General features: G+C 38.0%; 1 protein-coding gene and 1 long non-coding RNA gene across 2 annotated transcripts in view; one reads left to right on the top strand and one right to left on the bottom strand.

The window, feature by feature from the left end:
- Positions 1 to 19,585, top strand: part of LOC146691170 (inactive dipeptidyl peptidase 10-like) — a 146,406-nt gene that overhangs the window by 107,455 nt on the left and 19,366 nt on the right. The window contains exons 6-16 of the mRNA XM_085434456.1: positions 3,438 to 3,490; positions 3,759 to 3,840; positions 7,067 to 7,187; positions 9,039 to 9,193; positions 12,364 to 12,461; positions 12,548 to 12,671; positions 12,766 to 12,804; positions 13,905 to 14,012; positions 14,452 to 14,543; positions 14,620 to 14,667; positions 16,272 to 16,393. Coding sequence (XP_085290582.1) covers positions 3,438 to 3,490; positions 3,759 to 3,840; positions 7,067 to 7,187; positions 9,039 to 9,193; positions 12,364 to 12,461; positions 12,548 to 12,671; positions 12,766 to 12,804; positions 13,905 to 14,012; positions 14,452 to 14,543; positions 14,620 to 14,667; positions 16,272 to 16,393 — 1,042 coding nt within the window. The remainder of the gene's footprint in view (positions 1 to 3,437; positions 3,491 to 3,758; positions 3,841 to 7,066; positions 7,188 to 9,038; positions 9,194 to 12,363; positions 12,462 to 12,547; positions 12,672 to 12,765; positions 12,805 to 13,904; positions 14,013 to 14,451; positions 14,544 to 14,619; positions 14,668 to 16,271; positions 16,394 to 19,585) is intronic.
- LOC146691171 (uncharacterized) lies at positions 8,171 to 18,322 on the bottom strand. The gene is made up of 4 exons (XR_014915552.1): positions 18,125 to 18,322; positions 17,892 to 17,983; positions 9,101 to 9,164; positions 8,171 to 8,402 (listed from the first exon to the last, which is right to left on the bottom strand). It is a non-coding gene; the product is annotated as an uncharacterized LOC146691171 (long non-coding RNA).

The raw sequence follows: 19,585 nt of genomic DNA, 5'->3' as shown, positions 1-19,585 counted from the left end.
TTAGATGTATAGATTGAAGTTCTCTGGTGACCTGTAATCGTTTTTCTTTGGCGCCAAAGACTATTACCTCAGTTTTGTTTTTGTTTAGCTGGAGAAAATTGTGGTACAACCAGTCATTGATTTCCTCAATGCATTTACCAAGAGCCTGTACAGGGCCTCGGTCTCCTGGTGACATTGTGATATATATTTGTGTGTCATCTGCATAGCTGTGATAGTTTATTTTGTTGTTGTTTATAATCTGTGCCAGTGGGAGCATGTAGATGTTAAACAGAAGGGGTCCCAAGATGGAACCTTGGGGAACTCCACATGTGATACTTGTCTGCTCAGATGTGAAGTTACCTATTGATACAAAGTATTTCCTGTTTTCTACGTATGTTTTGAACCAGTTTAGTACAGTTCCTGAAAGACCTGTCCAGTTCTCCAGTCATTTGAGTAATATGTTGTGGTCAACTGTATCAAATGCTGCACTGAGATCCAGTAAAACTAGGACTGACATTTTTCCACTGTCTGTATTCAGACATATGTCATTAAACACTTTGGTCAGAGCGGTTTCAGTGCTGTGGTTCTGTCTAAAACCTGACTGGAAGGCATCGTAGCAATTATTCTGTTTTAAGAAGTAACTGAGCTGTTGAGAAACTGCTTTTTCAATGATCTTACTTAAAAACGGGAGATTTGAGATCGGCCTGTAGTTGTTCATTTGTGTCTTGTCAAGATTGTCCTTTTTCAGTATAGGTTTGATTACAGCAGTTTTTAGTGATTCTGGAAACACACCTGATAATAAAGAAAAGTTGACGATCTGTAACAGGTCTGACTCTAAAGTCTTTGAGACCTTTTTGAAAAAACTTGTTGGCAGGACATCTAAACAGCAGGAGGAGGAGTTCAGTTGACCTAAGATGTCCTCCAGGTCTTTGCTGTTAATAGGTTGAAACTGTTTCATGGTGTTTAAACAGTTTTTTGGTGGACACAGTACATATCCTGGATCTGCTGTTGATGTACCAATTGCTTGTCTAATTTTTTGGATTTTTTCAGTGAAGAATTTGGCAAAGTCATTGCAGGCCATGGTCGAATGAAGTTCAGCTGCCACTGACACAGGAGGGTTTGTTAGCCTGTCAACTGTAGAAAATAAGACCCGAGCATTATGGCTGTTTTTAGTGATGATGTCAGAGAAGTAGGACCTCCTTGCATTCCTCAGTTGTAAATTATAATTGTGAAGTTTCTTTTTATAAATGTCATAATGAACCTGGAGGTTTGTTTTTCTCCATCTGCGCTCAGCTTTCCTACACTCTCTTTTTTCTTTTTTCACCAGTGTGGAGTTTCTCCATGGAGACTTTTTCCTTCCAGAGATAACCTTCACCTTAATGGGAGCAATAGTGTCCATTACATTTAACATGTTAGCATTGAAGCTATTGACGAGCTCATTGACTGACTCTCTGGGCAGGTCAGGTGTTAATGGGAAGACCTGGTTAAAAATTGCACTACTGTGTTCAGTTATACACCGTTTTGTGATCACTGTTGTTGATATATTTGTGTGGGCTGAGATTTTACTTTCAAAGAAAACACAGTAATGATCAGACAGGCCCACATCAGACACAGTAACCTTTGAAATGCTCAGGCCTTTGGAGATCAGTAGGTCAAGAGTGTGTCCTCTATTATGTGTGGCCTCTGTTACATGCTGAGTCAGCCCAAAGTTGCCCAGAGTGTTACTCAGGTCTTTAGTCCCTTTGTCCTGAGGGTTGTCCACATGAATGTTAAAATCCCCAGCAATAATTACACAGTCAAAAGACACAGTCAAAAGACACAGTCAGAGACATAAAAGATACCAGGAAAAGCAATTTACAAGAACATGCCACCAAACACTCAAGATTATATAACAAACACAATGACAATGGGCGCTTGGAGTACTGGATACAGGAAAGACACCACACTAGATAAAGTCTTGATCAAAGTAAAACCAGAAAAACCTAAAAGACATAAAGCTAAACATGCATACAAGAAGATTTACACTAAACACGGAGACTGTGAGAAAACTAAATATGAGAGAGAAAAATAGAAGCTGAAGCTAAATAAACACTCAAAATACAAAATACAAAGTTGGCTATAACAGGCACCCAAAACTAAAGTGCAAACTAGACAGGAAAAGATATCACTATAATATAATATAATATAATATAATATAATATAATATAATATAATATAATATAATATAATATAATATAATATAATATAATATAATATTTACAGCTTTTTGTGTTGTTTATTATTAGTTGATGATTCTGATGATTATGCTGAGGGAATGTCCTGTATTTGACCAATACATCCACTATAACCTAATCTTTATCCTTGTGGATAAATCATGTGTGGAATATGTCTACTTATTTATAAACTGTAAAATGTATAGAAGTACTATAAGTGCAAGTCTTCGGTCCCCAAAATCATCAAAGAAACATCAAATCAAATCATTCATTTCCCTCGGGATGAATAAAGTATTATCAATCAATCAGTCAATCAAAGTTCATTCTTCAGTTATTCAGTTTGTAACCTTCTTGTTTCGGTTTACTCTCACTGCTTTCAAATATTTCCTCAGTTTTCCATCCTCTCTTAGTTTTTGTCAGATTTTAAGTTTTTATTTACTAGACGTATCAGATTACTTCAATACAAATCTATTCCAGAGACCAATTTGTTGTTTTCATATTTTTTTAAATGGCAATTGTCAGGCTTAAGTGCCACTAATGCAATCCAATCACAGCTGTTGCCCCAGAGTGTCAGCTGCATTGTGTGATAAAGTACTCTCATCATAGGTTCTATGACAGAAGAGTAAAGCATTGTTACCATTTCACTGTAATTTATCTAAAACTGGAAACCATCCTGTGTTATTCCTGTCACTGTCCAATTAAATACAGAGAATTTGAGGCTGCACAAGTATCACAGGTCTACAGATGAAGCAGAAGCACACTGATGAAAAGTAAATCATTTTTTTAAACTGCAGCTATATCCTTTATATAAACAATAACTAGTTGTCAACCCTTGGAAAACAAAATTAGCAGCATTTTACGTGAAAAAAATTCTAGTACATTCAGACTTCTCTCTTGCTTCAATAGAAAGCCAAAATGTTTCATTAACTTGTGTTCTCTTTTGTGAATGAAAGCAGAATTACCAATTAAAAGAACTAAAGCACTACCCTGCAATCAACAGTTCAGCTGCCATATCCCATTGGAGACTATAGTTTCCTCACCAAATTGAAATGGTTGCATGTGTGTCTTATTTGCACATAAACAGCATATCACACTGTTATTAGCAGTCTCCAAGAGAATAAAGACGACTAAAATACCATGAAAAATGTCAAAAATATTTTGTGGTGTGTTTTCTACATTAGTCTCAGAATGTGAATTTGCTGACATTTGCTGAAAAAATTTTTTGTTTGTGTGTTTTATTTTTAGGTCTACCAGCACTCTTTCCTGGCATCATACCTCCTCTACAATCTATACACAAGGTAAGGAAACATAGAAATAAATCCTAAATAATATAATGGGATGATTTCTTTTTCAGTTGACCATCCTTTAAGAGCACCAGTGTCACACATCTTAGGACAAAAATGTCAGCATGCTATCTTTAACAGATGAATATAATCTTATATAATATAGGTTAAAAGTTAAACTGATAGTGCAGAGCTAATGTTCACCTCACTGAGATTTCAATGACAGTGTGTCAGTGATTGCTAGACTGATTTTGTGATACTTTTATCATTACCATTACATCAGGGAGGTGCGGGAGCTCAATCCTCCAGAGGTGTCTGACTCAGTGCTCCAGTTTGCTTCATGGGGTGTTCGGGGTCAACAACTGGTAAGTGACTGTAGAGCTTTATAAAGGTCACTAAATCTTAAAACAACCATGCTTGAATTATATTCTTAAGCTTTTATTGATTCAGTGGTTAGTTTACCTCAGGATTTATTCCCTTGGTTTCCATAGGCTTTCCTGGATGCTTGGTTTATAGGTTGTCACATTAGCTAAAGCAAAGCTGTTCTTCCTGAAGTCCACCAAAAATTTAAAATGTAATGTTGATGTAAAACTGTTGTTAAAGGGTTTTATACACAGCCCCACACTTTCAGAGGCTCAAAAAAGACTGAATAACTGATTGATGAGCAGTTTTGTTATTCACTGAAGCTCTCAATATGAGGTCCACAGGAATGTCAAGGCAAGTTAGAGATGCAATCACTGGGACAAAGAAACTTTAAACAAATCTGTCACAGAGATAAAATCAAGAATCTGGTTCATTCTTTAAAACAAGAAATGGACACAACAAGGACCCCTTCACAACATCTAACTGAGTGAAGAACATTCTTGTGCATCGTTTTCTGTCTACAGTCCAGAGATACTTTTATGAATGGAAATACAAAAGGCTCCAAAGGGCAGGGATAGCTCAGTAGGTAAAGTGGTCGCCCCATGATCGGAAGGTCGGCGGTTCGAATCCACTTAACGGCTACCCTGAGGTACCCCTGAGCAAGGTACCGTCCCTACACACTGCTCCCCGGGCGCCTGCTTAGTGGGCTGCCCACTGCTTCACTGAGTGAATGGGTCAAATGCAGAGAAAAACAAGTAATTTCCCCATGGGGATCAATAAAGTATCCATTATTATTATTATTAAAACACCGGATAAACTCAGAAACAATAAGGCAAGATTAGAATGTGCCAGAGAACATCTGAAAGAGCCTGCAGAGTTCAGAAAGAGAAAACAATCCTTGGAGAAATGAAACCAAGATGAACTTGTATCAGAATGACAGCAAGATAAAAGTATGGACAAGGAAAGATAAGCAAAGCAAAGCAAAGGCTTCAAACTGGACACATTCAAAACCAATCCATTATTCAACATCTATTTAACCACTGATTGCAACCCGTTAAATGTAACTTATCACACTGCATTTATTTGGTATGCATCTCTTCCTCAGCCATTGCAGCACAGATCATTCCAGCCCATAATTCTTTTCATCTCATAAATATTACAGTTAAACAAATGCATGCAAAATATTCACAATAAAATCCTGCCTCTGGATATGAAAAACAATGCATAAATAAATCATCCTTGAAGAGTCAGAAATCATAAACTATATAAAATGTAATTTGATATACAAGTTTAAGCTTTTCCAGTGACCACCCAGACTGCAAATGAGCTATATCCCATCCCATCATGAATTTCTTAACATTGCTTTAGGCTTCAGGCATTTAGAAATAATTGAGACACAAATCAATTGTCAAGCTAAAAAAGCAAAAGCAAACATAATGTCATTCATTTTCAATCAGAAATGAAAAAGATTTTTTTTGCATCTCCATTTAGAATTGTTGCTTTTAGATCATTATGAAGTCAAAGTTTCGATAAGTCATTATAGGAAAAAAAAAACACTGTAATTGGCTTGTTTTTCTCATTTTTCTCTGTGAAGTCTAGCCCCAGTGCAATCAAAATATTTAGTATTTTGGTGTTTATTTTTGTATTTATTTATTTATATCAAAAGCTAACTAACATTTTTTAACATTTTTCCCAACAAGTCAATTTTGCCTTCTTCAAATGTATATAGTTATGATTATTACTAATGATGACATAGATCTCAGAGGGTCAAACTGTTAATATTTGTGGATTCAAAGATGCAATAAAAGCTATTCAGTTCAGAATGCAAAAAAACAAAAAAAAGAAAACAAAAGAAAAAGAAAAAAAAACTAGAAATCCAAACCCACACACTAAATAATGCAAAGTATCGAGCACCATGGGAAGGACACAGATGCTTCACAGATGGACAGAAATAAAGACCTGGACTAAAGGGAAGGATAGCATTATACACACACATACGCACACACTGAGGAGGACCGAGTGAGAATCTGGAAGGAAAGCAGGCATGGTTGAAGATAATCAAGACAATAGCAGGGAAAAAGTAAAAGTCAAACACGAGAGACAGCAGCAAACTATCAAAGCAAAGCAGGAAGTGGTCACAAAGAGAAGGAAACGCACACAAAATAAAATATAGAAGAACACTGGACAGGCAAGAGTGATGTAAATCTTCTTATTATTTCATGAATCATGTTTTACAGGGTTAAGACATAAGATTAGGACAAAGATCCAAAATATAATCAACACAAGAATTAACCCTCAAAAAATAACAGCCAATGCTTCAAATACTGGAATACAGAAACCCAAACTCGAATCTATTAACTAAGCATTCAAATCCTAAACCATCAGGACCAGAATATAAACTAGTTTTTGATATTTTATACATCACACGATGATGCAATCAGTGGAGAAAGTGATCAGCAAAAGAACTCAAAGATCTGTGAACAGAATGAGATGGAGCCCAGGCCTTTATGCATGCACAAAGGTTTGAAATTTTTCTTTGCTCAGCAGGGAGAAAAAACAAAACAAAATCCTGAATAAAGATTGTCTGTTCTCTCAAGTCACAAACAAACTACCCTTAAACCAAACAATTATTGTGAGGAGAAGTCAGTTTCACTAATCAAGCTGTTGCTGAACGACATCTTGTTGGGCGACTGGAGCTCTCTGTGTGAGTAATGCCTCCAACGTGCCGTGCATCATGCACCGAATAATCAGTCCATTATTTTCTCCAGTGAAGACAAGGAAGGTAATTAAGCATTCGATAGCATATTTATCTCGTTTCCTCAGTATTTATACCTGCCCCCAGTGGAAACTGTTCACCAGGAAGCCCTGCAGCAGTGTGTCATGGTGCTAATGACAAAGTAGTTTTCATTAATATGAGCTCTCCCATATTTATCTGTGTTAGATGAGCCACTCTCTGAGTGTGTTTTTATCAATGGACCAGTCGCAGTGATCCTTTACCTATTTGTTCAGTGGAGGTGTTCCATCACCTTGGCCCAAAAAGAAATTGGGCCATAATTTTAAAACTAGTACATGTCTAAAAAGCAATGCATCTTAAAATACATGAAATAAATCAAGCTTGGGGACATAAATACAAGCTGGTATTATCTTTCTCTTGTTTTCATACATTACGGTATCTTCTCTCTTTTGTTTACTTAATACATTAACTTTTTTATTTCCTCTATTCCACAGGTGTACATATTTGAAAACAACATCTACTACCAAATGGATGTTCAGAGCAGCTCGTGGAGGCTCACGTCATCTGGGGAGGAGGGGGTTGTCTTCAATGGCATCTCAGACTGGCTCTATGAGGGTAAGTATGAGGCTGCAGGGTCGCAAACTGCCACAGAAAAGTTTCTGCTTTTTAGTTCACAGCTACTATTCTGTAAGATTCTGCATGCCTCTTCAAGAAATCTTTGTAATGAAAGTACAAACACTAAGATCATTTTTTTATGGACTACATTGTTTTTGTTTGATTTGTACCATCCTATCTTAATCTACTATACTATACTTAATGTACTACTATCTTTTCTTTTTCTATTATTATCTTAATGTTAAATCCTAAACATATATTAACATCCTATTATAAGAAGTATGTACCATATCTCCTCATCAACAAGCAGGCCAATCTGAATGAAACGTTCCACAAACATTGTCAGACATTTTCCTGTTGTTGATGTTGTTGTGTATTCATCATCCCCCTGCAATCAGCAATGCAGTTTTGTTCAAGTCACCACTAAATACAGACACTGGCCTGCAGGTTTGGTGATAACTAGTTCAACTCACTCAAAGAACCTTCAGAGAACTTCTGTCCAAACCTTCTGCCACTTTTAAGCTTTGTAGTGTTAGACTTTTCAGAGTTTCATTGTGTAGCTCCTTGCTGATGTTTTACATAAAATGTCTGTTAAAACGTTTATTTTTAAGTGCTGAACAGACAGATATTACCTTCAGACAGATATTTACCTGGTAGAGAACAAAAACAGAAAAAAGACGCTGAATTTCAAACTCATTGGTCATCATGGAGAAATTATAGGAGAAATGGATGTGGTAGTCCCACTCAGCCTTAGTAATGTGCAATAATGTACAGTAACCACTTATTAAGAAGGCAACATGTATGCAGCTGTGGAAAGAAACCTCTATATGGGCAAAAGGTTCTTCAGATCACTGCTGATGAGATCGACATGAGGTAACAACAGAAGCAAACTGATTTTAGAAGTCCCTAACCTAAGTCTTCTTCAATCTGTCATGTATGCTGGCACTGGACTCAAAAGGCAGGACTCTGAACTGTGCAATCAAACAAGTGGGTTTATTTACAACACCGGTGATATGTACATATGTACAGTGAGATGGGGAGAAGAGGGCTCCAGGGATTCCAAGGCTAGGTCCAGAGGTGGGAAAAGGGGAACACACGCTCACACTCCACTATGTACAATCCAAATCCAGATTCCACACCGTCCACTCCAACACTACGCTCACTCTGGAGAGTGAATGCTCAACTGGGACGGGTCCAGGGAAGACAGGTTCAGGTCTATACAAGGGAGATTGAGACAGATATCAGAGAAACACTCAGGAACACAGGGAGATCAACAAGAGACTAAGCCAGGGTACACTAACACTAGTAAGTGCAATGCTCCAGTGAGGCACACCACTCCAACCAGGCTCCTTAAGTATGGTTGGTGTTTATCAGCCGTGATAAGCCACACATGCGTGTGCATGTCTGTGAAGATCAGGTGACCACTGGAGTCAGGCAACACACCCCAGGACAGCCACTGGTGGATCATGACATAATCTTTTACAAAAATAAGCTTCTTTTCATATACAGACTTCAACTGCCCAAAGATCAGGACCAGAATGAGTGTTTTATTGTAGCAGATCTTGGATACAGTTACAGTTTAAGTTCAAACCAACCTGATAGGACTATTATCTGTGCGTTTTATTATTTGAGTTTGTTTTATTGTAAATGCATCCAAATAAATGCAAATAATATTTTTTATTTTTATGCAGTAAAACTGTACTTTGTTTAAAGTCTCACCACTTTTCATTTAATTTTAAAAAGTTGATGTAAAAATCTGAGTATTGTGTACATTGCATTTAAAAAAATAACTCATTAAACTTCCATTTCTTTTGACTTGGGCTTTCAGATTGTTTTGGTTTGTCTTTGCAGAGATGGTACTGCACACTCAGGTGGCCCACTGGTGGTCACCAGACGGCTCCAGATTGGCTTACCTCACCATCAACGACTCCCTGGTCCCTACAATGTTCCTCCCCCGTTTCACAGGCTCCCTTTACCCTAGAGGGAAAGAGTATCCTTATCCAAAGGTGGGACTCATAAAAGTCAAGCTTAAACTGTGTTTAATTATAAAATTAAAGGTAGTAAAAAATCACTGCTCTGATGCTAGGCTCAGATGTGCTGTTCCACCCAGAATAACCTGCATTTAGAGTAGTTGGTACTGTATAACCAGCTGAATCCACTATAACCTGAAAAGAGGATAGTGTTCTTTTTTATTGCAGCTATATTGTATCAAACCGGTGCGATCAGTAATACAACTACTGGCTCTCTCCTTAAGCTGATCCATAAAGGTTAGCGAATCCTTTTGTTGTTTAATTCATGCTAGCGCTGCCTTGCTCCCTTTGAAGAGGGATGGCTGCAGGAATCTGTGGCACTGGGAGGGAAACAAGCATGATACGCTTCAGCAAGGCAAGTTAACACACCTCCCATCTCTTGATGTGGATGTTTAGCGTATCAAATGCCTTTTAGATGGGAGATTGGTTGAGGAAAACTGTCAGAATGAGGGTCATAAGGTGGAGGGCAACCTCATTTGTTGGTTTAGACCTGACCACAGATGGGGAGGAATGGAAGGAAGATGTGTTGTTAATGAAGCACTGCTCCTGATCTTAGAATTGCCCATCCAGTGAATAAAAAAAACCCTACATTGACATTTTGTTGCTTACACCCTTGAGAGAGGTCAGAGTTGAGATATTATGGGACTAAATGAAGCAGAGATTTAATTGCTTTCTCATTCATTTTGTCTTTGGGAGCAGTGATGCTGCTCGGCAGTCTGACAGTTATACCTCTGGGCCAGTCACTCTGGGTTAAATTTGTGTGGGTGTCTCCTCTGTGAGTGAATACATGGTAAAAAGCACACCCCAGTGGGAGTCTTTTATGGACACATTATTAATAGTGACAAACTGTTCCACACTGCACCCTGGCCTATGCTAGATTTTCCTGACCAGCCTCAATGTGTGAACAACAAGGCCAGAGATGCACATTGGAAATGCAGTATTAAAGTCGTCTCAAGAATTGTATCATAACTCAGTCCACAATCGATGATATTGCTATGGTTTGTTTTTATAGGCAAATAATTTAAGAGAAAAATGAGCCATTAACCAGCCTATGTGGTCGGTTGGATTTTGGGAGTGTAAGTTTCTGTACAAACAGGTCATTTGAGCTGAAAGCTAAGTAGCTCACCATAAAAATGTTTGCATTTATGTGTTGTTTTTAATATTCATCATCTCATTTTATCATGTTAGCATGCTTAAATTTGATAATTACATTGATAGTAGATAGCACAGTCCCACTCCTGACTTAATGAATCATTAGTCAGAACTCCTTAGCATCATATTTGAACAAATCCAAAGTATAAGTTTTTAATGTGCATGGTTAAAGTTGTGATCAGGCAGATTTTAACTGAAGCCACACTTTTTCTGAACACAGCTGAGCAGTTGTGGTGCTCAGAGTATTAAAGCGAATCTCCTAAATGGGATATAAAATTGCAGTTTGACAGAGGGGATTTTTGTGAGTGCTTAAACAGTTTAGAGGTAGACGTTGTATGTTTAAAGGTAAACCAGCATTGGTACAGTTGCATATGCAAATTTTGCTAAAAGCATGGTTTGCTAATGGTTTCACTGCTAAAGGAAGGTATCTAAAGAAATGTATATTGGTCGTTAACAGCTGCAAACAGATTAACAAGTGAAATTAATGTAACAAATATGATAGGATACAGTTCACTACTGTGAGAAATTGGCAACCAGTACAGACAGTATACTACCTCTTACCCTATGAGAGGAAGGGCTAAGCTACACCCACCTTCCAACTTGATATTTTATGGCCGGAATAGCCGGGGTGTTTGTACGGCGAATCCAAAAGTAGAAATGGGAAACATGAAACTGAGCAGTAGAAATAAAACTCTGTGACATGACTTGACGTGGAGACAACAGACAACCCAACAAAGAACAGAGGGAGATAGAGGACTTAAATACACAGAAGGGTAATGAAGGAAGCAGAAACAGCTGGGGAGACACACTGAACATGGAAACACTAGACCTTTTCAAATGAAAACAGGAAACATAGAGAGACACAGACATGACAACCAAACTTGACAATAGGACGTGGAACACACAGACATGAATTACATGACAGACTCGGGGAACAGAAAGGAACACAGGGAGAAGGACATGGGCAACGGATAAGGGAGACAAGAGGGAGAGGGAAACACAAGGGGAACCTGCATAGACAAGGAGCTCACACATGACAAACAGGAAAAGACTCATGAAGGCTAAGACATAGATGAAACATAGACTACAATACCACTCAACTAAACCCTAACTAAATAACAACACAAGTTTGCATTCATGCAGGTAACATAAGAAAATCAAAAATACAAAATAAACTCAAAACGTTGGGTCACAGACCCAGCCCCTGACAGGATAAGTGCTTAAAAAATGTATGGATGCACGGACGGATGGATGGTTAAAATGGTTAACTATGACTTAGAATTGCTAAACACAAAATTATAACAAGGCCACCTCAGCTAAAAACATTAAAGTTGTTGTTGAGGGTTTGGGGTTCTGGCTGAAGGGACCTTAAGATAAAAGACAGTTGGTAATCATCTCTCAATATTTTGATTATCACTGGTTACATAAACTACAAAGTAGTAAGTTACTGGGTTACAGTAGTAGAAAGTATATAAAAAACATTACTCTTGCTAGTTTTCAAATGTGCTTATTTCATCAAATTACTGCTCTATCATGTCTTACCTTTATGTGGCAAATGTGATCAACAGAACAGGATGGAGTTTTCCCCCCCAAAAAATGTATCTTCACAAGAAAAGAAAGTGAAGGATTGGAGAAGACATGAATTACGACAAATTACTGTCATCTTTGTGATGTGTTGCTTTGTATTTTTGAGATTTCCTTTGTCATATAGACTAATGAGCTCCATTTTTGAAGGATGCTTAAGTGAAGGGAAACAACTGACATGCCCAAGGGGCTGCACAGTACGCAGCACAGTTTGTTGTCTACCTTTTTAATATTCTCATTGTATTCCCTTGTGAAGTCCTATTGGCATAAATGAAAGCACATAAAAATAGCAAACAATTACTCAGTGTTGACTCCGATCCCTTCGTTGTGTGCAGTGTATTGTGGGTTTTTACATCAGATTTGATTAGGATCCTGAATATAATGATAAAGTTATGGTGTGTTCACTTTAGATGTGCCAAATCAATCCGTCTGTCAGACTCTATGTCGTCACTCTGGATGGCAGCGCTCTCACAACTGAACTGAAACCTCCTGACAGTTTTGAGAAAAGGTATGACTTAACCCGTTTATGGGACGTAACACTAAAATTTTGATGATTCGGGCTTGTTTTAGACACCATTTGCTTGTCTTCCCTAGTGAGTTTTACATTACCATGGTGAAGTGGGTGACAAAAGAGAGACTGAGCGTACGCTGGGTGAATCGAGCTCAAAACATGTCTATTCTTTCACTGTGTGATGTAACACAAGACATCTGTACAAAGGTTAGAAACCTAATTATCATCGATAATTCCTTAATCTTCAAAAACATAGTAAATATATACAGGTTTTATAACCTTATTTATCTTTTCAATTCAGAAACATGTGATGACATCGGACAAGTGGCTGGATCGTCAGGTGAGGACTTTAGTCAGTGACATCCTAAATAGTTTTTTTCTTCATTTATTTTTTTGTAAGAAATGCTTTTAAGATACTACTTACTTTTAATTTAATGTTATGGGACACATATATTTTAATTCTATATATAGCTGATTATATATTATATATCTATACATATATCAGCTAACAATGCTTTGTATTTAGCTTGCAAAGATTAGAGGCATTTTCTCCACCCAGTAACGAGTGATAACCTCATTCATTTCCCTTAGATTGAGAGCCTCAGCAGAAAACTAACAGTTGCTCTTTCTGACCTGTAGCTGTGAACTAGTTTTTCTTAGCTTCTAGGTGGTTCTTTAAAATATGAAGTAGAGCTCTTTAGCATGCTCTGTAGCTGCTGACAGATAAGTATAATCATTACTTGTCACCCTATCAAATACTTCCACAATGTAAAGGTTGGGCTGTTATCTTGCTAGCTGACCTTGCTGACATCACTGTAGGAGTGGAGACATTCCACTTGTACAGAAACTAGATTTTCTGTTCCCCTCTTTTGTCACAACAAAAGTTAACCTTTTAACAGTGAGACATTGCTCATTTGAATAAACAGTAAAAGAAAGTAATAAATACCTGATCTTATTGCACTGCACTGATCTTACTTAGGACCTCCAAACTAGTGACTGCAGATGGCTGCTCCTCTCCAGGCCTGGTTCTGCTGAAGGTTTCTTCCTGTGAAAGGGAGTTTTTCCTTCCCACTGTTGCCAGAACACTTGTCCATAGGGCTTTATCTGATTCTTGGACTTTTCTCTGTATTACTGAAGGGTGTTTACCTTACAATATAAAGCTCCTTCAGGTAACTGTTGTTGTGAATTGGTGCTATATAAATAAATAAACAAAGTGAATGGAAATATGGCAGATCAATTGGGATGCAAAAATGATAAGGTGGCTATAATGACCGATTCTCTTATAATCATTTTTTGTAAGACGACAAAAAATGACAGCATTAGAAGGAAACCTTCTAATGTTGTCATTCTATTTGAAATTAAACTAATGAAAGTGAAATGATGCTCCAGTTATTTTCTTCGTAATGATATCATACATTTTTTGTTTATTTTTTTTCCTAGAGGGAGGAGCCAGTGTTTTCCAAGGACTGCACAACATTATTCATCACCATGCCCTTGAAGCACGGTGGCAGCGGGACATTCAACCATATCACTATGATCTCCAACCAAGTAAAACTTTTAATGAAATGAATACATTTACATTTGTTTTCAGTTTCCAGTTAAAAGCTTTATGTTGGTGTGCTTGTTTATTTTTGTTCCCTTATCTGTCATGCCCACAGGAAAGGGCTTACAATTATTCATGCAGTTCATATGATTCCATTTTGAAGTCTCATCATTTTAAATTACATCCTAACTGCATTTCCTGAAACACCAGATACTAAAGAATACATTTACTTGAAAAAATTAAGCACAGTGTTTTATGGTAGTTCCACTGGAAGCAATACTGTGTGCCAGATTAATGCATCTTCCTGCAGAGATAATAAGCAAAGTCTGAGATTGAATAAAAGGGTTAGGTAGTAAAGTTAACACCTTTAGGTACACAGAGTGCAATAGAAGTCATGCTAACATAGTTTCTCTGTTTTGTTGTGTTCTTTCTTACTTTTCTCAGTCTGACAGTCAAGAAGTAAACATGCGGCACCTGACCTCAGGAAGCTGGGAAGTCTCTCAAATTCTGGCCTATGACGAGGGCACAAACTCTGTGTAAGCATAAGTTACTGACACTGTAAGATTTACACTATGATAATTCTTTGCAGCTGATTAAGTTTATGTCTTTCAGTTATTACCTGAGTACAGAGACAGGAGCTACTCAACATCACTTGTACAGGTACCTCAGCAATTACTCAGTTTTCGCATGAAGACACAATCACACATGAAGCAACTATATGATGTTGTGGAAATACCTTTAATTGGTTTCTTACTAAAACTTAGTTTACAAAATTCTAAGCAGATTAGTTAAGACACAGGCAATGACATCACCCACTGGTTTTTGAACTCTGTGATAAGACTTCATGATAACTTTCAGCAAACGTGAAGCCATTCTTTCTTTCATTAAAAGAAAAAACAAAACTGAAGCACAGTCTTGTTGGATCGGCCTTTGTACAATTAACCAAAAACTATTGCATCGGACACCAGGCAGGTTAAATCTAGTGGAAATCTTTTGGATGCCATGTTACCTATGCAAAACCAAAACTGGCATTTTTCACTGTGGCTTGCATATGGATTAAAGAAATAAAAGTCCACATGCTGAGGTGATAGCGCTAGACAACACCAAAGCACCTGCAAATATCCGGTCATCCAATAAGTATCAGCAATGCAATGGAGACAGGTCTGTAGATACAGTACAGGTGATGAGTTTTGGTTATACTTCAAATTAAAGTCAGAATGGATCTTAGGTACTTTGAGTGCAGTATTATTGTTGGTGTCAACTAGGCTATTTTGTGTATTTCTGAAGAAAAAAAAAAGATTTCCTGGGATTTCTACCACAACAGTTTTAGGCCTAAAGGAGTTTAGTGAGCCTGCTGGCACAAATATACAGGGAGCAGAAGATCCAAAATAGGAATGTTGCGTCTATAAGAGGTTGAAGGAGAATGGCCAGACTCGTTGGAACTGACAGAAAAGCTACTAGGCTACAGAAGCCTTTGGATGTCATATTATTACCTGTTACTACTGTGATGAGCAAAAAAGCAGTTCAAACTGAACAACACATCCAAAGTTGAGGTTAAAGGCCTACAACAGCAAAAGATCATGTTATCTTTCACTCTTGTCAGCTACGAACAGAAATGTGAAGCTCAAGTGGACAGCTTTAGAGTGAAAACTGTAACCTGGTCTGATGATTTCTGCTGGACCGCAGATGGTGTGTCAGTATCAAACAGCATGAATCCATGAACCAAACATGATCGGTGTCAACAGTCCAGGCAGCATCAGAATAGTGATCCTTATAAAGTGTTTGGTGAATGCACAGATAGGAAAGTGTAGCTTTTTCATCCTCCGCATCAAACCAAAAATGATGCAACATTTTCTTTTATATTTTGGCACACAAATCTCCAAAATTCTAGTTGATTCACTGTTATGAAAGCATGGCAGTAGCACTAATCTAGCTTTGTGATGAATAGATTTTATTCTGCACTCTGGGGGTCCATAAACTATTGTAGAACAGGACAGAGCAGTGAGATAATGATTTATAAGCTAGTGAATAATATCAGTGTAAGAAACATGATGAAAATATGTCATTTCTCTTTGTGTGTAAGAATTTGATGTCATACATTAAAACAGTTGAATGAAAGTCCATTTCAAATTACCATGTCTTACTTTTCCTCATTTTATCTTTTGTCTGCAGCTAAATAGACTGATTACAACTCAGAAAATATAAATCATCTATACTAGACTTGTTTTGTTCTCACTCAGCTATATGTTGTTCTCTTTAAACAGGGTCTCCAGTGTGGATCCGTTTCATAAAGAATGCCTAACCTGCTCCCTTTTCAAATCAACATGCTCCTACCATGATGCTGTGCTCAGTCCCACCTATCAGCATGTTCTTCTCAACTGCAGAGGTATCGCATGTAGCAATAACACCATAACCAAGTGCTTTATATCAAGGTTACGATATCTGAGCAGCTGAATCTGTGTGACTTTACAATGTATCTTTACTGTTCTTCTAGTTGCCATTTTGGCTCCAAAGTGGGGGAAAAATAAAGTTTAGTTTTCCTGAAATTTATTTTATGCTCTTAGGGGGTAATGAAAAGAAAAGGTTTACAAAAAATGATATGATATGAAAGATGAAATAATGTGGATAGAGGCTTCAGTAAAGGCGAAGGTGACTGGACAGTCACAATGAGCACTACTATTAATGCATATTTCTCATTCCATAGGACATACACCTCATTATTTCACATTATGCGCACAAACCAAGAGCATGAAAAAAAAGCTACACTTCAACTTAACTAAAATATTGAGAGGTGGTTAAAGTGGGACAGAACTGTTCACAATGGCGTTCCAGCACCTTCAGTTAACAATATTACTGGTCAGTGACTTAATTTTTTTATATGTTGCAGACTGTCAGCATGGAGATACCTGATTTTTAATAAGAAAATAATGAAATCTAGGCTCAACAAGTATTGCAAATATCTTAGGGTGACCATATTTTGATTTCCAAAAAAGAGGACACTTAGCTCAGTCATGAAGAACTTGCTTAAAGAAACATATTAAACATATTTAAAAGAAGCCTTCTCTGTGCGGTTAATGAATTATGAAATAAAATATGTCATATAGGCTTTTACAAGTCAACAAGTGCAAAAAAACCCCACTTAAAAACCTCTGGAATTAATAATGGTACAGAAATAATGCCTCATCTGCATAAGAAAAAATAACAGTACTGGGTCGCTATGAAGGCTTGATTGGGACAAAAAAATTGACCAGTGCATTTTGACTAGAGACCGGCCCACCAGGTATTATAGACAAAGCCATAAAGACTGTCTTGTTGGTATATGTATGATTTCTATACATTTTACATCAGATAAAAACTTTGGTTGTAAGATTCAGGAAATTATTTATTAAAAGCGAGACATTTTAAATGAGAAAAAGAAAGAAAAGTATTTCTTTGAGCCCCCCTTTCCCTGTTAATGCCCTACCTGGCCCCCCTGGCAAAACTTTGCTAGACCCGTCCCTCCACAGTTACCAGCTGTCAGCTACATAGAAAAGGATCCTGGTGTTATTTGCCTCTCAGAAACAGTTCATAACTTCCCTTCAACTCATTCGTGTCACCTTAAAGGTAACCCTGTTTCTCCATCACCTGTTCAGCTCTGATGATTCATTAAGGACATCTCCTGGTTTCATCTTCATGTTTCCTTCTCACCACTTATCCAAACTGATATCATATCACTATCAGTAACATTATAGCACCGGCCCAGCTGTATAGAAACTCTGTCGTGCTAGCTAGTACGCAGTACGAGTTATTGTAACTGACTATAAAAAGTCAGCACAACGAAAATAAACTCCACCTAAACTTGGTTTATATCTGACCCAGATAGACTGCAGGTCATAACTTCTTACCTGAAGTTTAGTTCACCCGACACTCGGCCGCCTCGAGTCTCTCCTCCTCCTGTCTCCCCTTTCCCTCATCCGTCTGCTGGCCTCTGTGGAAGCTACGACATAGACACCACCAAACAACCGAGTTATTTTTACACATCTGCAAACATCTGGCCAATCCACCACCTTTCATTGTTTATACCGTTACAAAAACAACAACAACAACAAAACCATTGGCCCGTAAAAAAAAAAATCACCATCAGCAAATGCCCGGTATGCCCGATGGCCAGTCCAGCTATGGTCGGTAGGAGGGAAATTTCTTTTGCAGTTCGTCTGAAAAGATGCACTTGCGCTTTGGGGTCTTTTAAACATCATTAGGCACGTTGATGCGCGCTGTTAGACCCGTCTGTGAGCGCAGAACAAGCGCCCACAAAACAGCAGTTCGGGGATGACGTCTCACACATGGTTCCTCTGTCGGAATATAGGAAAAGGAAATTTTTATCAATCTCGAAAATCCCCCCAGACGCCCCGGACAGAACGTGAAAAGTGGACATGTCCGGGGAAAAGAAGACAGTTGGTCACCCTAAAATATCTACCAATTCTTACATTTCTCTAGCAAAAACTTCTCATGACAATCTGTGCAGTCTAAGTAGCTTGGAAAGGAAGTGACTGGACGGGACTGAAGCAAGATGTGAGTGGGGGTTGAGGCACTTGGGAATGGATCTCAGAAACGCATTGTAGGTGGCAGACACTTGGTGTCTTAAGCCATACCCTCTATCCAAAGATCATTGTTCATAGTGGACATGGGTTCTTACACTTCTCTTTCAAACCATCTGTCTTCTCAGTCCAAAATGTGAACATTGGGATCTTTGAAAAAAGTGACCTTTATCCTTTAGATGCACATGAACAGCTGAGTCTTATCCTGTCAAGGTGGCTTTTCTATGTTGTGCCATGTATTTATGGAGTGGATGTTAGGTTTCTCCCATGTAGAGGTCTGAGCACTCCCCACTGCACTTCACAGCATACACTATGTGGCTTAGCTTGTGTTTGGGACCTTTGTCCTTGGGATGAAGCAGCTTTTGTCTTAACCTCCACTAAGGTTTAAATACCTGGGACTCTCTCTCTAGTTTAAGAACTGAAGAGGCTTCTCGAATGAGAGGGGAAACATCTTCAACTTAAAGAAGTCCAGGGGAAACTTAAAGAAGCCCGGTATCTCAAGCTCCTTAGGAAACACTGATCTGAATGACGGAGAATCTGTACAGAGACAAGCTATGCAGTTTGTCACAAAATGTGTCTGCTAGCGAAATGTGTGAAGCAGGCTGTGATGTTTATGGGCAATGTTACTGTGTATGTCAAGGGTAGCAGAAATTTATATTTAAGGTAATGATGCTAGTTAGATGCACCAAATTCTACCTTTAATACTAGCTTTATGATGTCATAAAGACATCATAAATGCTTATATCCTCAGAGAGCAGTGAATTTTGGAGTAGAAGCACAGGTCAACCTGTGCACAAAGAAATCTACTGGAGTTTAACAAATTATTATGTTACTAAGTATATATCTAAATATTTATTTTCCCCATGCTGCTCTGCTACACCTCATCTTAGGGTTCCCCAACCTGCCAAATCCTACTTTAATCCCTGGTCATGAGGCTCTATGGATGCATCTGACAACCAGCGTGATTGGCTCACATCTTTCCATTTTGGACCATTGGTTGG

This window comes from Copadichromis virginalis, linkage group LG16 (assembly GCF_057382275.1).
Source record: "Copadichromis virginalis isolate Kocher_CV1m ecotype Utaka linkage group LG16, C_Virginalis_male_GT1.1, whole genome shotgun sequence".
NCBI lineage: Eukaryota > Metazoa > Chordata > Actinopteri > Cichliformes > Cichlidae > Copadichromis > Copadichromis virginalis.
This window is presented reverse-complemented; position numbering and strand designations above follow the sequence as displayed.